Source organism: Eupeodes corollae, chromosome 3, assembly GCF_945859685.1.
Source record: "Eupeodes corollae chromosome 3, idEupCoro1.1, whole genome shotgun sequence".
In the NCBI taxonomy this organism is placed as follows: Eukaryota; Metazoa; Arthropoda; class Insecta; order Diptera; family Syrphidae; genus Eupeodes; species Eupeodes corollae.
This window is the reverse complement of record NC_079149.1, coordinates 43,665,109-43,687,137: the sequence shown is the minus strand read 5'-3', so window position 1 is coordinate 43,687,137 and position 22,029 is coordinate 43,665,109. Positions and strand designations below refer to the sequence as shown.

General features: G+C 30.9%; 2 protein-coding genes across 8 annotated transcripts in view; one reads left to right on the top strand and one right to left on the bottom strand.

The window, feature by feature from the left end:
* Positions 1-22,029, bottom strand: part of LOC129952267 (G protein alpha o subunit) — a 213,206-nt gene that overhangs the window by 21,426 nt on the left and 169,751 nt on the right. The window lies entirely within an intron of this gene.
* LOC129952265 (probable cytochrome P450 49a1) overlaps positions 3,411-22,029 on the top strand; it is a 56,254-nt gene continuing 37,635 nt past the window's right edge. The window contains exons 1-3 of one of the 2 annotated variants that reach the window (XM_056064770.1): positions 3,411-3,785; positions 14,639-14,820; positions 14,953-15,047. In XM_056064770.1, the coding sequence (XP_055920745.1) occupies positions 14,669-14,820; positions 14,953-15,047 (247 nt within the window). In that variant the 5' untranslated portion in view covers positions 3,411-3,785; positions 14,639-14,668. Of the gene's footprint in view, positions 3,786-5,408; positions 5,502-14,638; positions 14,821-14,952; positions 15,048-22,029 lie in introns of those variants that run through there. The other variant, XM_056064771.1, reaches the window with a different exon arrangement.

Below are 22,029 nucleotides of genomic sequence, written 5' to 3'. Positions count from 1 at the left end.
GGCACATTTGGCCTATAGAAACAATAGTCATAAGCTCAGTATTTTGGATCGAATTTGTTGTGAAAGAAGAAGAAAATGTTTTAAATAAAATTAATTTTTATTGCAACAGTTGTGTTTGTTGTTGAATCTATGATATATTTTTACACAATTAGCTTCACCTTGGTGAATTGTTTGGACCGGTTGAAGTGAACTAAGAGGATAGCTGCAGCCAAGCGAGCTTATAGTTCTTGTTGGTTCATGTCGTGAGCCCATTCCACCCGTCCCCAGAACTTCAGTTGAAACCCTTTTTCTAGACGAGCATCACTTTTACGTTAAAATCAATTTGAATTGGTTAGAATTCATTTTTTTTCACAAATAATTTGAGAAGAACAAAACTTTTTAATCACAAATTTTTTCATCAATACGAAATTTGACAGCCGGTGTTAAACAAATTTAAATGTCAAATGAAAACGTGCAAATGTTGGGTATTAACGATATTCGGATTTTCGAAAACATTTTGCCGAAAACCCGGCTTTGGGTTTGGTGTGAAAAGGCTATAAGATCCACGTTGCCCATTGGTCTTAAAGTTCTAAATATCAAAGTGGGAGGAAATTGGTTTAGGTAAAGCAATTCACATTCTTGATGTGTGGCAGAAAAAAAAATCTTTATACTTCACAATACGTCCGATATCGAGCTCAATAGATTCTTACAAGAGGCAGGATTAGGGTAGAATTGTTTGAGGGGAGGAGGGATGCAACTGACTATAATTAAGTTTTTTTTTTCTTATAATAAACGCAATATAAAGAGAGAGACAGTGTGAGCATTAGCCTAAAGGAAAGAGGGTTTGAAAGGAGGTGCCGGTGCACATTGGTTTTAAGTTCCTGAGTATTGCAATGACTGGAAAGAAAAAAGTGTGGTAATGTATTTCATATTCGCGTAGCACGAATGAATTAAAAAAATGAATCTCTATACTTAACATTACGACCGAAGTTGGGCTTAAGGGTATATAATATAATATATAATGAGCATTCCTAGATTAAACAATTCTTTATGAAAATATCGATAGTACGATTATAAATCCGAAACATTGTGTAGGTGTTCAAGCGATGTAAGAGTTTTCATTGTAATTCTATAGACTACGATTTATAAACCTCTTTTTTGGATATTATAAAGGGTATTTTTTTAGACCTGAAGAAATTAATTAAAAGAAATGAACGCATATAATCTAATGTTCCGGCCAAAAATGTAGCTTTATTATAATGATTTGTCTTAGAAATTATTTCAGGAAAGTGGACGCTACAGCTGGCTCAAATAAATTGAAGCCAGGAGGCTGAATTTCCAATCACTTTTCGCAGCAATCGAAGCAGTATGTCAGCAATAAAGCATTATCAATTCTCTCGGACTTATCTGCGTAGACAAGCGTCGGTCGTCACTCCGCATATAAAAGTCCAGCAATGTTAAACCGCTTGAAGGCCTACGCCGATGTATAATGCTCTTACCAAAATATCCTTTAATAAATTGATTACCGTCACAGGAAACGAGCCATCATTTGGTAATAAATTTGAACTATTTGAAAAAGTTGTTAAGAACTTATAAAGTCTATTCATTATAAAATGGCAAACCAAATTGAGCATAAGTCAAGTGACAGTTGTCCAAAAGACCAACTCCATAAAAAATTAATGTCAGATTGAAAACTACAAGTCTAAAAAAAATACCCATTACACGCGTCCAAATACGTAAGTTTTAATCAAGTTTTAAAGGAATAGACTCTTTGTAACCAACTTCAGCTTACCAGGAGAGGTGAAAGTTTCCTATATTGTCGGAGAAGTGCTTTTTTGGCTCGATTAGGTATGAAGCGATATATGACATAAATTTGTAGTAATTTATTTTTATTTATTTTTATTATAAAGGATTAGAGCACATTTCTGCATCATTAGAATTTCGAAATTCGACTGTGGTGTTTCCAGCTTTAAGGAACTATTTTTATCAATGCTAGTGCCCCTAATGAATATCGACAGTTATTTTTTTTTCTTCCACTCCTTTAAATAGCTCCAATTTTGAATGGAAAAACGGTAGAAAGGTGATGACTTTTCGCATAGGAGAAAGATTCACAATTTTCTGTGAATATCTGGAATGTTTTCCTTTAAAATATTTAGGGTTAAACGGGTTAAAGACTAATGAAATGTGGGCAAAAAACACAGATTCAATATTTTGTGTGTCTATGGCCCCCGTTTCTAACAAATCTGACTTATGGCTTGTTTATATTTTGGAAACAAAAGCTTTTTTTAAAGTACTACAAATCTTCAATGTTTTTTAAAGATAAATCACAATGTACGTGCTTAATAGGAACCTTAATGACATATTGCATATGCAAGATCTGTTTCATTCTCTTAACAAATTATTACTATGACAACTCCAATCTGTCACAAAAGTGAAGATGTCATAATATGTTATGAAATGTCACACCTGTCAAATTTTTCAATTTTTATGAAACATCCATAGATCGTTTTTCCCATCAAAAAATAAATACTTACATATGTATATCTACACAAATGACTATACACTATGTCTTTACATCACAGCTGTCAAAATACATAAACAAAAACTAACAACAAATTAGAGTCCATCTAAAATGACAGTCAAACAAAATTGATCTATGTGTATAAATTTCAAGTGCATGTTAGGTAACATACGAATAGGTTTAAACTTCTTTCGTCACATAACTTAAAATACCAATTATCGCTTTACCCAAAGATTGGTTAATTTCAATCTCATTATATTTACCAAAATTTACCACAAGTCATTGATGGTAATGATCGTAATGATGATGATGATTATGACAACAATTAGCATGTGACAGCTAAATAAATTCAATATTGTGTGATTGTTTGTTGCTTCCACTTTTGCAAGAATTTTCATTTCTATTTCTTTGCCGGAAATTACTTTTTTTTTCATCTTCTTCTTGTCGATATTTCGTTTAAATCCCCCATCATCTGCTATGGCTATAAGATTAATTCACCTTAACCGGTGTAAACCTCTAACAATGGAAACAGACATCAGACAGTCTATATGTTCGCAAAATTTACAAAGTGGCCGTTTTTTCCATAGACCAGTCACAGTTGAGATATATCTACTAAAACAATGGAAAAACTGATTTCGAGCCCGCACTGATGAAGCCTCATTCACCAGAAAAAAGAACAACAACAACACAAAAATCAACTACACGAAAATCAAAGCAAAAAGCAAACAAACAAACCTACAAACTTAAAGCATACCATCCACATCCGTATCGTTCGTTGGTTTGGTTGGACGAACTCGAAGCTATCAGCAAGCCATCCATCTCCACCAACAAAAACCAACAACAACAACAAAAAATCCAATTTGAATCTAAATTCAAGAAATTTAATATAAGTTAGCGGAAAATTCAAAGCCGAAGCTTAGTTTATATTCGAATGCGGATGAGACTGAAGTATCTTTCATTTTATGATTCGTATAAACTACGCACTATTCAGATACATGCTCGGGGTCAATTAATCTTCTACTTTTTTTGTCGGATTTAATCCCATCGAAGTCGAGCGAGTGAACGCGTAAATAAGAGCTCATCTCGCACCTTTGTTTTTAGGCAGAGTGAAATTTAAATAATTAAATCGTGACGGACGTTAAATTTCGCATAAAACAATAAATCCGTTCTTTGACGGAACAACGACAACGACGACGACGCGTAATCATAGGTGTCAATTCGTTTCGACTCCATTTTACATATGCACACAAAGCTTCATCCAAAAAATAAAAGCGGCTAAATCAAGGTGAGGTCCGTCGACGTCAATTGCTATATTGATGTTCCGCTGAGTTTTGCGGAGATGAATTGGAAATTAATTGGATTAAAAAAAAAACAACAGATCAAAAAAGAAAAATGCTTTGCATCAATTTTGTTGCAAAAAAGTGAATGTGGCACTGTGGCGGATGTCATTTGTATATTTACGTATCTGGAAACTGGGAATACTCTGTGATGGTGTAGTTTTTCGGTCCATTGACAAGCAAAGTGCACTTGCAGAGTTTTTCTCTTTGAAAAAATGTACATGCATTTTTCATTCAATGGCATCCATCAGAGTTTTTCGAAAATTTATTCAAGGTGAAGTGTGGTGACGGTATAACGACGGCGGTTGTTGGTGTGGGTGGTGGAGCTACACAGGCTGTTGTTGCAGCAGCAGCGGCAGGACGCGGTGTGTGAATGTTTTATGAGCAAAGTGCGGATTTAAATGCCTCCAATTTGAGCAGAGTTATAAAAGAGCAAACATTTTGTTTTGTTTCGTTTGATAGTTTTGTGAATTTGAAAGGACTATTTGGGAATTCTTTCTTTTTTTATTGTAATTAGTGGTGTGCAGTGTATGGATTAAAATTGTGAAAAATATATATCAGATCTGTTTGAGAAGGTGTATTTTATTAAAAAAAAAAAAGAAATTGATATTAATTGTGTTGATTTTTTGTGTTCAGTTTGAGTGAAAAAATAAGTCAGAAAGTTTGTTCAAACTACAAATCTTTGCAAAGAAGATGTCACGCTTTGTTAAGCAGACGTTAGCTTTGTTGTAAATTTGTGACTTTCTTGTGACAATTGTGTAACGTGCATTTGGAACTAGCAAAGAAAATGAATAGTGAGCATTGTTGTTATGTTTTCCCGTCATTGTGGATTAAATGCAATTAGAAGCGTTTGAATGGTTTTTAACTTCAACTTTCATAACTTAAATTGTTGAGCGTGTTAAAATGTCTGTTGTAATTTCTTTTTGTATTTGTTTTAATTCTTTTATTGGTATTCTTAGCAAGAATTCGACACACTTATTTGACAGTTATTTGTCAGAAATTCTCTATCTTAATTTTTTAATAAGTGATGAAAATTTAAATAAATTTAAAATAAGCTAAAGAAATAAATCTTGTATACTCTGTTCCAATTATGGTTTGTGATAAAAAACGACAAATTTGTAAATAATAGGCCAATTAGAAGACTCACTGAAGAAACAAACTAAGACAGTAAAAGAAAATTCGGCGACAAGAAAACATTTTTAAATTCAAAAACACTGTGCCAAAAATTCCTCGTGAAAAAAAAACTAATTAACAAGGTGTTTTACCCAAGTTGGAAACCAATGTGTGTTGGTAAAACAACTAATAATTAATTACATCCTGTACAAAAAAAAAATAGCACGTCAAGTGATTACAAACATGTGTTTTTTCTAAATTTCACATCCATATTTTACTTCAATCATAATAAATCAAAAATAAATCAAATTACAGGATTCTTTATACTGATTAGTTTAAGTTTCTCTTAACATAGAAGAACAGTAGTCAGCTAGGATATTCTTATCAGACAAATCCTTCGTACCTAGTTTCAAAGGACATTTCTTATGCACCGGAGGTTTTCAGGGAACAAATCTAAATGCGAGTGGAGAAAATACATTTTTAAGGACATGTTGACTCTTAATTTGGGGTTAAACTTAAAAAAAATTGAATACAATAATTTCCTTATAATCGTAAGTTTTTTTTTGTAGCCTAAAAAGTTGTTCAATATCACCTTAAACAAAAGCTAAGCATTTTTTCGATACGAGATAAAAGTGTGTTAAAATGTTCAAACAAATATGCCTTCTTTAAGCTTAGCATCAGGAAGATTGGGAAAATCTGTTTTTAAATATTTTAAAGCAGATCCATCTTATTCAAGTTTTTTTTGTCAAGATTTAAAATCAAAAAGAGGCTGGAATGTGGCACACACTGATAACTTCTTGTCTGTCGATTTGTCTTGATTGAAAGTTTGTAAGTTTCCGTGTTGGGTTAAAAAAGTGGTCAGTTGAATTATTCTTCAATTTTTTTAAATTACCAACAATATTTTTCATATCAAGAAATAGTTTAGTTTGAAAATCTATGTTTGTTAAATAGACTTTTAGTCGAAAACAAACGGTTACCAATTTTAGTAGCATTTCCTAAATTTTTATAAATTGGATGAATGAAATAAATTTGACAGATATTTAGAACCGTTCATCAATTTTTACCAAATCTGCATACTATTTTTTGTAGAGTTTATTTTTTTATGAATGAACGGACTGTTGAATTTAAAAAAAAAAAAAACAAACTACTGAATATCCAAAACAATTTTTTCTGTGAAATAAAAAGTTTGAAGACAAAATTTTTAATTTTTGAAAAAATTTGAGTCGAAAGTAAATTTTTACTTAGTTTTAGTATTTTTTATGTTTTCATTATTTGTAAAAAAAAGTGTTAGATTTTTCTCAAAATTTTACTTAAAGTTGAAAACAATATTTTCTTAAAGCAAACAGTAAATAAGAGCCAGTATCTCAAAGTTTCGAAAATATATTTAAATCGAAAATCAATTTTTACCAACTTTTATTTATTATTTTATGTAAGAAAACTGTCAATTCGATTTTTCTTAAAGTTTTTCCTAATGTTGAAAACAATATTTCTTATAAGATAAAATTAGTTGGAAGCCATAATCTCAATTTTTTGAAAAGATGTTTGAGTCGAAAATAATTTTTTTTTCAACTTTTGTTAAATTTTTTTTAAAGTTTTTATTTTTTGTAAAAAAAAACTGTCAATAGGATTTTTTTTCTTGCGAATGTCCAAAACAATATTTCTTATAAGTTAAATTAGTCGAAAGTCATAACCAATTTTTACGAACTTTTATTAATTTCTTTTTAAGTTTTTAATTTTTTTTTAAACTGTCAATTCGATTTTTCTTAAAATTTGACTATAATCTGAAAACAATATTTCTTAAAAGCTAAAATAAGTTTGAGCCATAATCTTAAAATTTTAAAAAAATTATTTGAGTCGAAAATCAATTTTTACCAACTTTTATTCATTTTTTTGTTTAGGTTTTTATTTTTTATACAAAAAACTATCAATTTGATTTATCTCAAAACTTCACCAGATGTTAAAAACGCTTTTTTTCGTTGCACAAAATTGTTTTGGAGATGAAATCATTTTTTATTCGTATACTTTTGAGGTGACACTTTTTTCATTGGATTTTTTTCAAAAAACATATACTGGTTTTAAGTCCCCAGCGTCAATGGTTCGTGAGATATTAAGGGGTTCACAAACATGTTCACCTCTTTTTTAAACTGCTGCGCTGTGGTAAAAAGAATACCCACTCGACTTTCGTGAGAGTCTTTTCTGCGTCTTTCTGCCTTATTATCTGTATGACAAAATTTATTAGAAGTCGATGTCTTCTCTGGTTGCTGAGCTTTGGACGACGAAAATTTGTGTTTTTAGATTGATTTCAATTTTTAATTTTCATCAAAATTAAACTAATTCAAAATTATTCAAGGTAAAGCTTAAGCTAGCAGCAGTTTTTTATATATTTATGATTACAAATGTTATTAAATATTATTGTAGCCACCTAAGATACAATTAACTTAAATTAACTGGTAATCTTTGTGAAATCAGTTACAAATTTAAAGTACTGAGATAAACCAAAATCTTAATTTATGATCCAGGAAAACCCCATGCAAATTATTTTGTTTTTAAATTTCTCAATTCAAATTTCTATTAAGTAACTACAAAAATCTGAATTCTCATTTAAAAATCTAAAAAATACTCCAGTGTGCTCTAGTTAAGAATACTAACTAGAATGCCATTAAACGCATTATGATTAAAAAAAATTTCTTAGACCTTCCTGTACAAAAATTTAATTTAAAATGTTCCATAGGAACTATTAATTTCCGTCCAAAAAAGCATTAAGAGTTTCATCTTGAGGTTTAAACAACCAAACTATACCCATGTTCACTGAGAATGCGTTAAGAAAGTGTATCTTCATCTTACCGATGCATAGATCCAAATAAGATTGACCTTATAATTCCAAAGCACTATTTAGTGCCACCTCATTTCCATTTAGCCATAAAACTCCAAAGTCCCAGTAAAATACCTAATTGTACATAACCTACATCCTTAGGGTCTCATTTTTTCTAAAAGAACCCTCTGTCACGTTTTATTCCCAAACTGGTCATAACAATGAAATTTTGTCTTTGAACATAACCTCAACATTTATAGGCAGGTACCTGAACCTATATATCATCTTTATAAATTAAAGGTAATTGCATATCAAATAGAAAAGTCACCAATGTGATATTAACAGTAATTGGTAACTTGTAACACGCAAAAGAAAAGAAACGAAATAGCAAACTGAATTAAACTTCAAAATTGCTACCATAATTGGAAAAGTTTCCAAACAGCAATAAATTATTCATAAGAGGTATTACCAATTTGCAAAATAAACATTATGAACCATTAGAAAAAGGCGCGCAGAAGAAAAACTACGAGAAGCATTATGGGACAATATCCAAAGTTACATATTTATATATTTTTCATCAAAAGACCATAATGGAAATTTATTCGTTGTTGTTGTCCTCTTTTCCAATCAGTTAGAATTTATTCGTTGGCAGATTTTACGGATGATGCTAATGACCCTGTCCTTTACAATTGCATGCAATTTATTACATAGATTTTGCATAAATATAAACTTTTTTGTCACAAAGCATCATCGTCAACAACTAAGTTATTCGTATGTACGAATATATGTCCCGAGAATTCTCTTTAATTAGAATAATTGACCAAAGTTTTTGCATTAAAAAATAATAATAATAAAAATTGTAGTAGTCACTAAATACAAGAACAAAGTTCTAAAATATCTTCTTAGCCATGGTCCTTTGGTGTCCTTTCTCAAAATCATCCTTTGAAGTGGCCTTGACGAAAATAAAACAAAAAGTTACAACAAACGAGACAACTACTACGGCTATAACACACAGTCAAGGTCGAGTTTGTTGATTCGAAACAAGGACATGCGAGTTTAGTGAAATACATCTTAAAACTTAAACCAAAATAGAATATTATTTTGTAGTGTTTCATCTTCTATACAGCTGCTGTTGCTACTAACACTGTGACACAGTGGTTGTTATGTTATGATCGCCAGCTCCAGTGACAAAAGGACCAACGAACGCCAAGCAGGTTACATTGATTGCGTTCCAATGACACACTTTGTGTTTTCTTCTTTTATTTATCCAAGTTCAATCACAAGGACATTGCTAATTTCTTCCTTTTCTGCACAACTGGGTTGTGTTGTTGTTAAAATAAACTAATTGCTAAACATTTATAGATATTTACATATGTTGCCTAAGTATTATTAAATTACGATACACATTAGATTCCATAAGGATATGATATGCCAAGACCCTTATTAACAGAAACTTAGTTAATTTCGTTAAGTTTGTTGGTTCACATTAATGTTTGGAAGTTAAATTAAGTTCAGTTGCCAGGAAAGGCATTAAATGAAAGCAAGGACAATAAAACAATATATAGTGCCATAAGGAAAACAATAAAAACGAGTTAAGGAAAATATTGTTTCACACTATTTCTTTATTTTTTGAAACTGGTTTTGAAGTTCAAAAACTTTAAATATTTTTATATGAAAAGTACAAAAAAATTAAATTTATTCCAATATCTTATTTTAAATATTTGAAACATTTTTAAATATCAAAATATAGAATGATAATAAAATGTTTGGTATACAATTTTATTTTAAATTCTAAATTTTAAAGATTTCATCAGGTTTCTTTTAAAGCTTTCAAAAACAACTCATTTGATTTAGGTTAGTTTTAACTTCTTCTAAAACATTTTTTTTGCATTTTTTGCAATTTGAAAGTTCAAGTTCAAGTTTTTTGTTTTTCTTTTTAACTTTCCATAGGAAGTTATTGAATGGGTCCGATTCGTCAAATTGAAAATTTTGACATTTCTCGACGTTTCAAGGTCCCTTGAGTCAAAATAAAAGATTTTTAGGAAGATGTCTGAGCGTGCGTGTCCGTACGTTCGCCACGTTTTTTTCGTCGTCCATAGCTCAAGAACCAGTAGATTTATCGACTTCAAATAAATTTTGTTATGCAGATAATAATGCAGAACGATGCAGAGAGGGCTCTCAAGAAAATTGCGTAGGTGGTTTTTTTTTACCATAGCAGTTTAAAAAAATGGTGAACATTTTGGTTAATTTCTCACGAACCAAAAAACGGTAGACTTGAATTAAATTGTATGTAATATATTTAAGAGTGGTACGAACCAATTATATTTTTAGAAAAAAAAATCCAATTAACTTTTTTTTTATACATAAAAAAACTGAAAAAAAAATTTGTCACCTCGAAAATTTTATGAATAAAAATGATTTCATCTCCAAAACAATTTTGGGCAACGAAAAATAACGTTTTTAAAATCTGATAAATTTTTGAGAAAAATCAAATTGACAGTTTGTTTTACAAAAAATAAAAACTTAAGAGAACATTTAACAAAAGTTGGTAAAAATTGATTTTCGACACAAATATCTTTTCAAAAATTTGAGATTATGGCTTCCAAATAATTTTATCTATTAAGAAATATTGTTTTCAACATTCGGACAAATTTTGAGAAAAATAATAATAAATAATAATATTTCATCATATGCAAAATCTTGTTATTAGTTTTTAATTTTTTTTAGAATAATTTAATTGAAAACTTTCTTAACAAACCACGAAAACCTTAACACTTTTAAGCTAGACAAATCGGCAGACAGGGTGGGAAGTTATCAGGTTGGGTCGCATCTCAGCCTTTATTTTTAAATTGAAATTTTTTATATTTTTCGATATTTGTCTTAAGAGCGATGTTGCGTGTGCGTGTGTTCATAAAATCAAAAAATTGTCGGTACATTTGGGATATCCATTTTTTTCGGTCAAATCTCAAAAAGTAGGAGAGTCTTACACCTCATTATTTTGATCTTTCCTTAGTATTCTTATGCAATAAGTTCTGAGACAAATCTCAGAAAAAATTTGACCGATCTCATTTTAGAGATCTATTTGATTTGAGGGCAGTTTATTCAGAAAAAAGCTTTATCTTACTTGAATGAGCTAGAGCTCGTTAAATGTTCAGATTACTTACTACTTGGCTTAATATTTATATATTTTTGCTTAAGCTGAGTCAACAGAAAATTATTAAATTATTTAAAGGTATTCCTCAGCCCTTATTGAAGCCTTGAAAAGAAACTTAATAAAGCTATGCTTTTCGTAATTATCGTTAGATTAATAACGGAACTATCTTCAAATGTAATGCTTTCTCATTTCAATGATCTTTTAAATCCTTTAATAACGCCGACAAAGTAGCAATTCGCAGCACCTGGATTCGTAGTCGACTCTCGGTGCATTTACATTTAGCGAGTTGGAAGAAACGTTGAAGACGTTTAAAGATGAAGAAGCAGCCGGATGGAATGGTATTCCAGTGGAATTTTTTAAATGTCATGTTCAAAGAGCACCTGATAAAACTTTTCAATAAAGTTTTGGAGGGAGAATTGACGCCAGATGAATTTCGAGATGCTATTATATTTCCAATCCACAAATAGGATCGTTAATAGATGCAGCTAACTACACAGTAGTACCCGTGGCATGATGGTTAGTGCGTTGAACTGCTTATGCCATCTAAAGTCTTTTCACGGGTACTGCCTCTTGCTAGGAATTGACAAATTCTCGAAGAGTAACTCTTGTCAAGAAAAAGTGTTTTCTCAAATTAGCAGTTCGGGTTCGGCATATAAACTGTAGGTCCCCTCCATTCCTGACAACATTACTCGCACACAGGAATGGTTGAGAGTTGTAAGTCACTAGGCCCTAGTTCTCAAAGGACTGTTGCGCCACCCAATTTATTTATTTTTTTAACTACAGATGGATTTCCTTTTTAAATGCATCTTACAAGATATTTACTCTGATGATGCATAAGCGTCTTGTTAGTTGGATTGAGACCAGAAACTTGCTAAGGGAATTCCAGGCTAGATTTAGGCCAGGATATTCAACAAAAGACAAAGACAAAGTCATGTTTGCGCCATCACTGGAAACTCTGCAGCTCATAATTAACAGGGTTATGATTGTTAAAAGTAGTGGTGGACGCAATACATCAAATGCAAAATGGATCTATAATCGCGAAAGTATTACATGTGTGCGAGAATACAAAAAATACCATGGCATTACTGTCACAAATAATTTAAATATGGATAAACACTTGAAGGAGAAATTGGTTAAGGCGAAAACTGCTATTAACATGTATATGTAGCAAGTTTAAAGTATTTGATGTAGTAGATGAGAGCATACTTTTATATGGATCGCAGGTATGAGTTTGGCCGAAAAATATGCCAAGCTACGTAATAATGATGGAAACTGGTCTCTCTCCTTTATTTATAAAAACATTAAAGTTGCAACCGGACTTCTTGCTTAACGTTTTTAAAATGAATGATTTACGGGTCGTGAAAAAAGTGGCCGTAAAAGCCATACAAGATCAAAACATTACATCGAGAGTGGCAAGATTTTTCTGAGGAATGTCAAATAAATTTTAATTTATCCATCTAGGATTTAATAAGCACTAAAAACATCTTTTATGAAGACATTTTAAAGGTTGATGAGAAATGTAGAGCTGCAAATAGTATATCTGATTCGTCTAATACCTTTTACAGAACAACTTACAGCAGATTAAATCATAATCTTGTAGAGAACAACTATTTTAAGGAGACTACGTAGTGAACTAATAGATTTAAATTTCATTCCACACAGACCTGATAGAGTGTAATATGTGCAATCTATCAGAAAAAGATATTGTCCACTTCTTGGGAAAATACCCCATTCTCAGAGAAATCAGAAGGAATGTATTCAGAAAAGACTTTTTATGGGAAGATGAAATGATAAGTTTGTTGAATGAAATAAATGTTATCAATCTTTACGAATTTTGCAAAACTGCGCTTAGATATAAAAGTGCTATAATGAACGAAAATTTTTGTAATCTATCATGAACTGTTAAAAAATTATTAACACCTTTTTTAAATATTTAAAAGTAACTATACCAGGGACTTTTTACATTCATTGTGTTTTGTCGTCAATCATTTTTGGTGTGTAATGTAAATATTAATTTAATTCAATAAAATCTGTATCTATCTATCTTTCTAATAAAAATTAGTGCGAGATGAAAATTATTTGCTTAAAACAATTTTGAAATTTAAAAAACTGTTTAAAAACTAAGAAAAACAATGTCAAAGTGTTTTTTGTATTTTTGAATTGGGATTTTATGTTAAAAAATGTTTTTTTTTTTAATTTATAATTTCTTGCATCAATTTTTCTTATAATTAAAGAAATAAAATTGTATTTGCACAACTTAAGTAGCATCTCAGTCTCATCCTTTAAGTGCCATTTTAATTTCTTACGAATTTTAAATTATTTTTTCTCCGAAAATTTAATGATACAAATTTAATTTTAAAAAACTTTATGGAAAATCAAAACTTTAAGAAAAAAATAGAATTTTCTATGAACTTCAGTACTTTTATCACAAACGAGTTTTCTTACATTACAATTTTACAACCTAAATAACCTTGAAACCTAAGGGCGACCAAGTTTTTTTTCGGTATTATGTTGTTTTGGTGGTAATTTTGAATACTTCTTTCAAAAGTGTAAGATTTTCATCAATTATTTTTATGTATTTAGGTCAGAGTAATAAATTTTATTATTCTTTAACCACAATTTTTTCAAAGCATTAAAAATTCTTAAAATTGTATGTTTATTTAATAAGCCACAAGATTCTAAGAAATCGAACAAAATGAAAGTATTTTTATGCTTGTGTTCATACGTATGTATATGTGAAAAAAAACGTTAACAATTCAAAGTTTATTTTGTTTACGTGCATTTTATTGCTTTCAATTTCCCAACAAGGACATTGTGTGCGGTTTTCGAAATTGCAAAGAAAGTTGTTGTTTATTTTTTTCTTTTTTTTCTTCTCTCTTGGGAAATGTTTAACAAGCGACAAGGTCAAAGAATACTTATTTTTGGGTTTTAACGAGTATCATAACCATTTTATGACCTAAAATATAATAAGCACTCATATCTTAAGAAAATAAATAAAACAAAAAAAAAGAAGAAGAAGAAGAAAAACACAATTTCATTCAATGCAACCTTCATGATAGAAAAGCTAAAGGGCCTAATTTTTTCTTTTTGGTATACGTATCCCAAAACATAAGGATTTTTAATGTTCTTCTTTTTTTTGGGCCATCATATCACATGTTGTATGTAGGTTATGTATACGTTATCATTTTCGTTTTATTTATGATACATTTATCATTTTCAAATACGTATCGTATATATAGTATAGAAGAATTTATAGCTTCCTGAAATGTGGTAGTAAAAATAAATTAAATGTAAATATAGTATATTTTTTTTACTGTTTTCAAAAGAAGAAGAAACAAAAAAGCAAAGATTAAATCAAAATTTCCAAAAGCTTCCAAAATCCATCTTAGCATCGTAGCAAAAAAGAAGAAGATGAAGAGAAGGAATCATCAATTTTTATGTCATTCTCTTAAACTTGCCAAGGCACCGAGAAATTGAGTTTGAGTAGATTTGATATGGCCCATTAGCTAATATTAATTCAGGTCAACAAATACTGATTGGATTATTTTCATTACATTTCATTATAATTCTCAATAATTATGTATGACTTTCTTCTGAAATTGATCAATCAATAGCGATTATGAATCATTGTTTTGAATTTTTATTTCCATCGAAACTCTTAGTAAAAATTATATTTCAATCATCACAATTAGGTTAAAAGTTAAGCATGTTTTTTTTTACAGCAAAATCTACGTTAGATAAAAAAAAACACTATGTCACGCTTGAGAAAAGCAGCGACATCTCTTGTCAAGCGATCTTCATTTTCTGCTGCTTCAGCAACTATCGAAATTCCCAGACAAATTGACACAGAAAAATCCACTAAGAGTGCAAAAACAGCAGAAGATGTCACCAAAAGGCCATTAGAGTAAGTGTACTTTTTTTTATTTATTTTTATAACTTACCATACCCATTAAGATATGAAAATGATAAGTTAGTTAGCTTTAATAACATCTTGTTAAGGAAAAAATAAAGGCGTAACTTTGTTGTACTTTTGCAGAGATAACATCAGTCATGCACGACCATACACTGATATACCTGGTCCTTGGGAGATGCCAATCCTCGGTAATTCATGGAGATTTGCACCTTTGATTGGTGAGTACATGCGATGATAATATTTATTATAAGTTCATAACAAGAATAAACAAATTTTTGTTAAAATACCTAACCACTTTTAATTATGATACATGCAGGTAGGTATTAATAAGTTTTAGTTAAACTTTGACGTTAGATAATTTATTTATGCGTTAAATATAAGCACTGAACACACCCTTTTTAATTCATCAAAAAAGGGGGATTATGACATATAATTCATGAAGGTAGTGAATGTGACATAAACGCACCTTTCACAATTAGATTCTATTAATTAGATACACTGGACAAAATATTTAGTAAAGTTAGTTCCTTCTTCTTAGATATCTTTCAGGTAAATTGATGGAATTTTTATTAACACGCTCTTGTTTAATTTTGTTTTTTATATTGTGCGCGCACTAAAGGGGTTATGAATACCCCTATAATAATTAAACACAGTGCGAACAATCAGGAAGGGAGGATAGGATAAGAAAGTAGAAACCAATGCACATTGGTTTTCATTGTCTGCATATTGTAATGAGTGGGAAATATTGAGTCAGGTAAAGCATTCCACATTCGTGTAGTGCGGCTAAAGAAAAGAATCTCTGTACTTAACAGTCCGTCCGAAATTGGGCTCAAGGGTAAATTGATGAGCATTCCTAGTAGTACGGGTATTACGGTTGAATTGTTTAAGGAGAGGAATGCAACTGGCTATTTCGATAGAGCATTGTTTATAAAAATAACGATAAAACAATAACAGGCATGAGACCATTTCAGTCAGTTCAGTTTTCTTTATTGAGAACTTGAGAGAACGATCTCCTAGCATTTTAAAGCTCTTTTTTAATTTTATCCAAAAGACTCAAGTACGTTATTGGGCCTCCAGCCCAAATATGAGAGTTATACTCAAGTTTAGGACGAATAAAATCTTTATAAATTATATCTAGATCAGAAGGAGTAAAAAAACTTCATCGGAGAAAACCTAAACACTTAGCAGCATTTTTGGCGATGTCAAATATGTGATCTCCTCAACAAGTGGTTTGTGATGCACATACCTAAGACTGATAGCTGTTCAGTCTCCTTGATGCAAGTACCACTCATGGATAATGGCGTTGGGGCGGGTTACGCTTTTGTGACAGTAGACAGCATTGAGTTTTCGAAGCATTAAGTTCTACACGATTTTTGATTCCCTATTGGACAATGCTGTCAAGATCAGAATTTAATAAGCTTATCATACGTTGCCGTTGGTAGTCCACATCCGAAAAACAGGGATGAGAATCTAAAAACGAATGCAAATAGTTTTCTAACAAGAGGTTTCACTTTGATGAGACCGCTATTTAGACAGCTGTCACTTTTAAAGCTGTAATTTCTTTACATTTTATAAGTAAGAACTAAACCATTACTAAAAATGCAACAATATACATACAGTATTTAACAACGCATCGAAAAATAATCTTCACAAATTTAGCTGAAAGCCTGGTGGCTATGGCTTTATAATAATTAAGTTAATATGTAATTTATTATATGTTAATTAATAATAAAATAAAATTAAAAAAAAAAAATCTTCACAAATAAGCCTCATTTTCAATTTATAGGTTAAGTTCCAACTCGAAAAATCCAGGATTGATTGTGCTTTGGTAGGTTAGATTATTGTATGGTGCGTTGGACCGTTTCGATACCACAGAGGTCTAACGATGTACCATACTTGGTAAAGAAGCGCTCAAGCCAATTAATATCGGAATTTCTTAGATCACTAGGATTATTGAAGTAGAAGTCACTGAAATGGAGTATAAGTTTTTGGGTAATGACAGGACAAGAGGCGAGAAACAGTCTTTTCCTTCTCTTTATTCATGAAAGCTCAAACTCGAGGACACTGTCTACTTAATAGACAGGGTTCCTTTGTTCAGTATAAAAACACCTGCAATTAAACTAGAGTGCAAACTACTATTAGAATAGAGTTGCTTTGAATGTTTAACATAAAGTTGCGATGTTGCCTATCTCTGGTTTAATTTTTTTTTTAATAAGTGTAGAATTAGCTGGAGGTATACCGAATACCGATGTTAGAGTTTTCCCCGACAAATTTGTCAGCGTTGTTGTTAAGTACCAGGAATGCCTCTATGTCCGGGATCCAGATATTTTGCCATCTCCAGCAGAGACAGTCGACAATATTATAGGATATAATTGAATTTATTAAGACAAAGTTTAATAATTTTGTATCAGCTTGACTTCCGTAGAAAATGCATATTTCAGAAGTTGATGTTGCGTTTTTTAAGCCAAAAAAAGGACTTATTTTATTCCCAAAATTCCTGCGTGAAACACTCTACAGTGATTCGGTAGATGAAATGAGAGACATAGATTAATTCTGTCAGAGTATATGCCTCAACCGACACCGTCATTAGTTTTAGATCTATATACAGAAGTTATTCGCTCAGTCTGCCATTGTCTCAGGTAAGGTAAACCTGGAATAAAAAGAAACTTGGAATTTTTTGTTGAATTGTGGGTGGTTTAATCAACGTTACTAGGTAGTGATATAAACAATTTTAGTGGCCAACCGCTTACAGCGTCCCCATAGGCAATCGCTCTGTACCCCATTCTATCTAGAAATGTTAGTAGTTTATTTAATACTAAAATAAAAAGTAAAAGAGAAAGGAAACAGCCTTGCGGCACCCCACCTATACTGATAGTTCTTAGAGTATCTTTGATGAGTAAAATAGCCTAGATCTGAGTTGATAATCAGATTTATCTAACTTCAGAAATGACAGCGGGATGTAACCTATCACATCTAGAGTTGTTAGTAATTTATTTACTACTAAATTAAGAAGAAGAAGAAAAAGGAAACCGCCTTGCGGCACCCCATCTTTGATATATCTAAGAGAGTAAATAAAGTGAACTTTCGTGATGGAGAAAATGTTTGATAGAGCGGTTGCTACAGTTTTCCCTATTTGTAGACATGTTAAGCATTGCATAGTAAAGATTTGTCAATTTCTTTTCCGGAATTTATGTAGATGTGGAAAACGACAAGACATTATCGCTTCGTGACATAGAAGCAGCTTGAAACGAAAAGTTTCATAACCGTGTTAATTCTCGAAGGGTGATAACAATTAACTATCCCAGATATCTTGTGATCTGATATCTTTGGGGCTATGTAAATGACTAGGTTTATGCCAATACTCTATTAACGATTTAAAAAAGAAAGAATTTGTTAAGGTACAGAGGACACACAACCCCAAACTTAAAATTGGTCATGGAAAATCTTATGTAAAGGCTATCGCGCTAAAACCATAGCCGTCGCGTTCTTTTGGTTACTATTTTTCTCTATTCTTAAGGACATATCTTTTTCCTTACAATGAAAAAAACAACAATTGAAAACCCCTTATTGGAAAACCTGAGATATTCATTTTAAAGAAATGCAATTCGGCCCCACTATTTTTTTTATAAACTCATCAAGTTATGTTCGTTCCTCACAACTTATTTCTTTGCATCTTTAGTTAACAGCCCATTTAATTTGGATCTATAAACATAAGTTCAAACATATTGCGTTAAGTGTACCTAACCAAATCAACTACACTGTGGTGCCCATGTTTTTTGAGTATTTCGTGTAATTTGTTGAGGGATTTCTTGTCATTCCGTTTCTGAGCATATAAATTACATTTTTGGTTTTATGTTTTTCATTCAAAAACAAACAACATAAGACACAAAATAATTGCTTACATCATTCTTTCTATTTGTCTTTGGTCTACCATCTACCGTCTATACCATCTGATCTGAAGAAAGTAAAATCTTGAACTTGTAAAATGCGTCTTGAGATTAAATACGGAGAAGGTTGAGTTAAGTGAGAAAAATACAAATAAAAAAAATCTGCTGATGGAATGTGCGTAGTTAAGTGGGTAAGGTTCATACATACTACGTGCGTGCGTGTCGAAACTGATGAATGAAACAGATAAATTAAATAGATTCTACATACTCACTGTTATTTTTTTTTCTTTTAAGATTTCTTCAATTTTCAGGAGAAAAATCGTCATTTCATTCATGTTGACTTTTCCAAGTTGAAACAATGAATTTAACAGAAAATAATATGTACAAGAACTTTTGTTTTCTTTTTGATTAACATTAACATTAACACTTGCATGTGAAAAACAAACATCAAGCAATAAATTATCTCGTTACAAATTTAACACTGTTTATGTTTTGGAGCTAGATACGAGTATATGGACAAATGAAAAAAAAATGAAGACAAATCTACGTTTAGAAATTATCTAAGTCTTATGGAGTTAAGGTATACAAACTATGTCGGTCTTCTCTTCCGGCGGACACGCAACCATGATATAGCAATAATTATTTGTTGGATGTGGTGTCTCATTACATAAAATAAGTTTTATTTTTTTTTCGTGGTTCATTTTACACGCACGGAGTTTTTTTTTCTTTTCGTGAAAGAACATTGTGAATAAGTTATACATAACGGAAGTTCGTGTAGTAAAACAAAAAGTATATAGATACAAAATGTTGGGAAGGTAGATAGATACGTGCAAAATTTAAAGGAGAATATCTTCATATAAAACAAAAGTGGTTTCATTTAACTTGTTTCAAAGTATAATTAGTAGATGATGATTCGTGCGATACAAATACAAAATGGCTATGTAACAGTATAATGTATATAAATATGAGAAATTTGGTAAAAGAGCCCCTAGGAGAATTCATGTAACTTTTAAACTAGTAGTAAAAAGTAACCAAATACGAAAGTTTAATTTTGAAAGAAATTTAAGTTTTCAAGTTTTGATATTTTCATATATTTAATGAAGTCTAAAGTTTGACTACTAACAAATTTGTTCTAACTATCAGAACGTCAAGATTATTTTCCAAATATAAATATTATTCAGACTAATCGACTATAATTTTGAAGCTGCAACTGTCGAAGTAGTTGTTGTTTATTTTTATACGAAAACTTAAGTGAGTTATAGATTGACTAAGGTTTTGGACAAAATTTTCCATTTTTATAAGTTGATTTGTCACCAAGTACAATTGTCTATTTGAATTTTTATCAAATTCCGATGCACCCAATTGTGGTGAAGTTTTGGGTAGCAACATCATCGGTCCATATCTATTTGAATAAAACGTCGTGGTTGATCAGGCCATCATCGTTAACTGTAGACATGTGATTCCAAAAGAATTATTTGAGTTTATAGCACACTGTAAGAGTTATGACCACCCTTAAAATATGTAATGCTAACATAATGGGAGCCTAAAAAATAGGGAAGAATGTACTGTCAACCTAAGAGATACTTTTTGCAGCCGCACATCAGGAATGTAAAAATCTCATTTTTATATGCAAAACTTTAAGACCAAAGAAAATCCACTTACCATTGGTCTTAACGTTTTTTATATAAAAATGAGAATTTCACAATCCTGATGTGCGGCTACAAAAAGTATCTCTTATGTTGAAAGTACGTGCGGAACGTTGTTGATGGGCATTCCAGAAAATACGAGGGGGGGGGGGGAATGCAACGAGATATAAATTAATTTGTTATAGAAACATATAAATATAAAATAAAACACATGAAACATTGTAGCTGTGATCAATCGATTTTTAAATTTCGGTTATAGTTTTATCGCCCTAAATTTTAAAAGTCGATATTTTGGCTTCATTTCAAAGGACTAAGCTTGATGTGTTCAAATTTGTGAGATATATTAAAGTTTTTTGGATAAGCCAGATTAAAGGGTTTAAATTGTTTCTTTCATTCCTAAATTAATAACCTTATCATACGTTGCCATTTCAGTCTTACATCCGAGGGACAAGGTTCTAAATAAAGAAACGGATATGAAAAGCTGAAAGTAGTGTCATCACCTAAACTGGTCAATTAACTGAAAGTTACAATCAAGAAAGAGAGTCAAAGGCAAAACTAAGCCCTAAGGCCCATCAAAATTTTATTTTGTAAACTTAATAGTTAAAACTAACCAATGCAACGGTAAAGGTAAATTCTAAACCAACGAAGAATATGTGCATCAGTACCGAAAACACGCATTATTGGTAAGATAACTTGATTCGAAGGTCTATTAAGCGTTTTTGGAATATCAAATTTTATAATCTTGCTTTCTCTAAAACGATGTAAAGAATAGTTTTATCAATGACGCAACGCACAGTGCGGTGGGTGCTATGAACAAATCCATATTGCTGGTAATTTAAAGGACTTAATTTTTCAAGATATTTTGTAAGGTGATAAATATCAGAGATGGAACGATATTTAAAACAGGAAGAAGATATGATTTTTTTAGGAAAAAGTATATTGTTTTCCAAAGTCTATGAGTAGCCTTACAACTGTTGGGAACGAAAGAAGATTTAACCAACATAATCGTTTAACCTCTCAAGTACAAAAGGCAAGTCAAAGGACTCATTGCCAGCATCATATTAACATCAAACTCTTTTGTAAGCTAATAAGCTCTATTTATGTATCTTACAAAAGAGTGTCATTGTAAGCAAATGTTGGATTGAGTTTCTTTTGACTTCTTTTTGTGTAGCTAGCATATTTGATAGTTCGAACTTTCAAACTTAATAGAAAGTAATTGGATGACCACATCGTTTATGTTGAGATGCATTCTACTCCAGTTTAATTAAATTTTCAAAAGTCCTTCTTGGTTTATATTAAAGTGACTTTTTGAATTCTTATACTTTAATTTGTATTTGTTTGATGTGTGTAAATAATGCTTCGCTATCCTTGAAGATTTGACCACATCTAAATCTTTCAAGTATCTTTCAACTACTAATTCCTATAAATAGCTTTTATTCTTGTCCTGGTTTCATTTAACAACTCAAAATTAAAACCATTTGAACTGACGTAAGAACTTTATATCGTTTTTCAATTAATTGGCTTTAAAAATGAATTGAAATAAAATAAATCACAGACAGAAAATTCCTTCTCCCAAATGACATTCTCTCTCTGTTTTTAAGTAGGATAAAGCTTAAGGATACATTTTGAAAAAATATAAAACAAGGAAAATAGCTTAAAAACTTTCA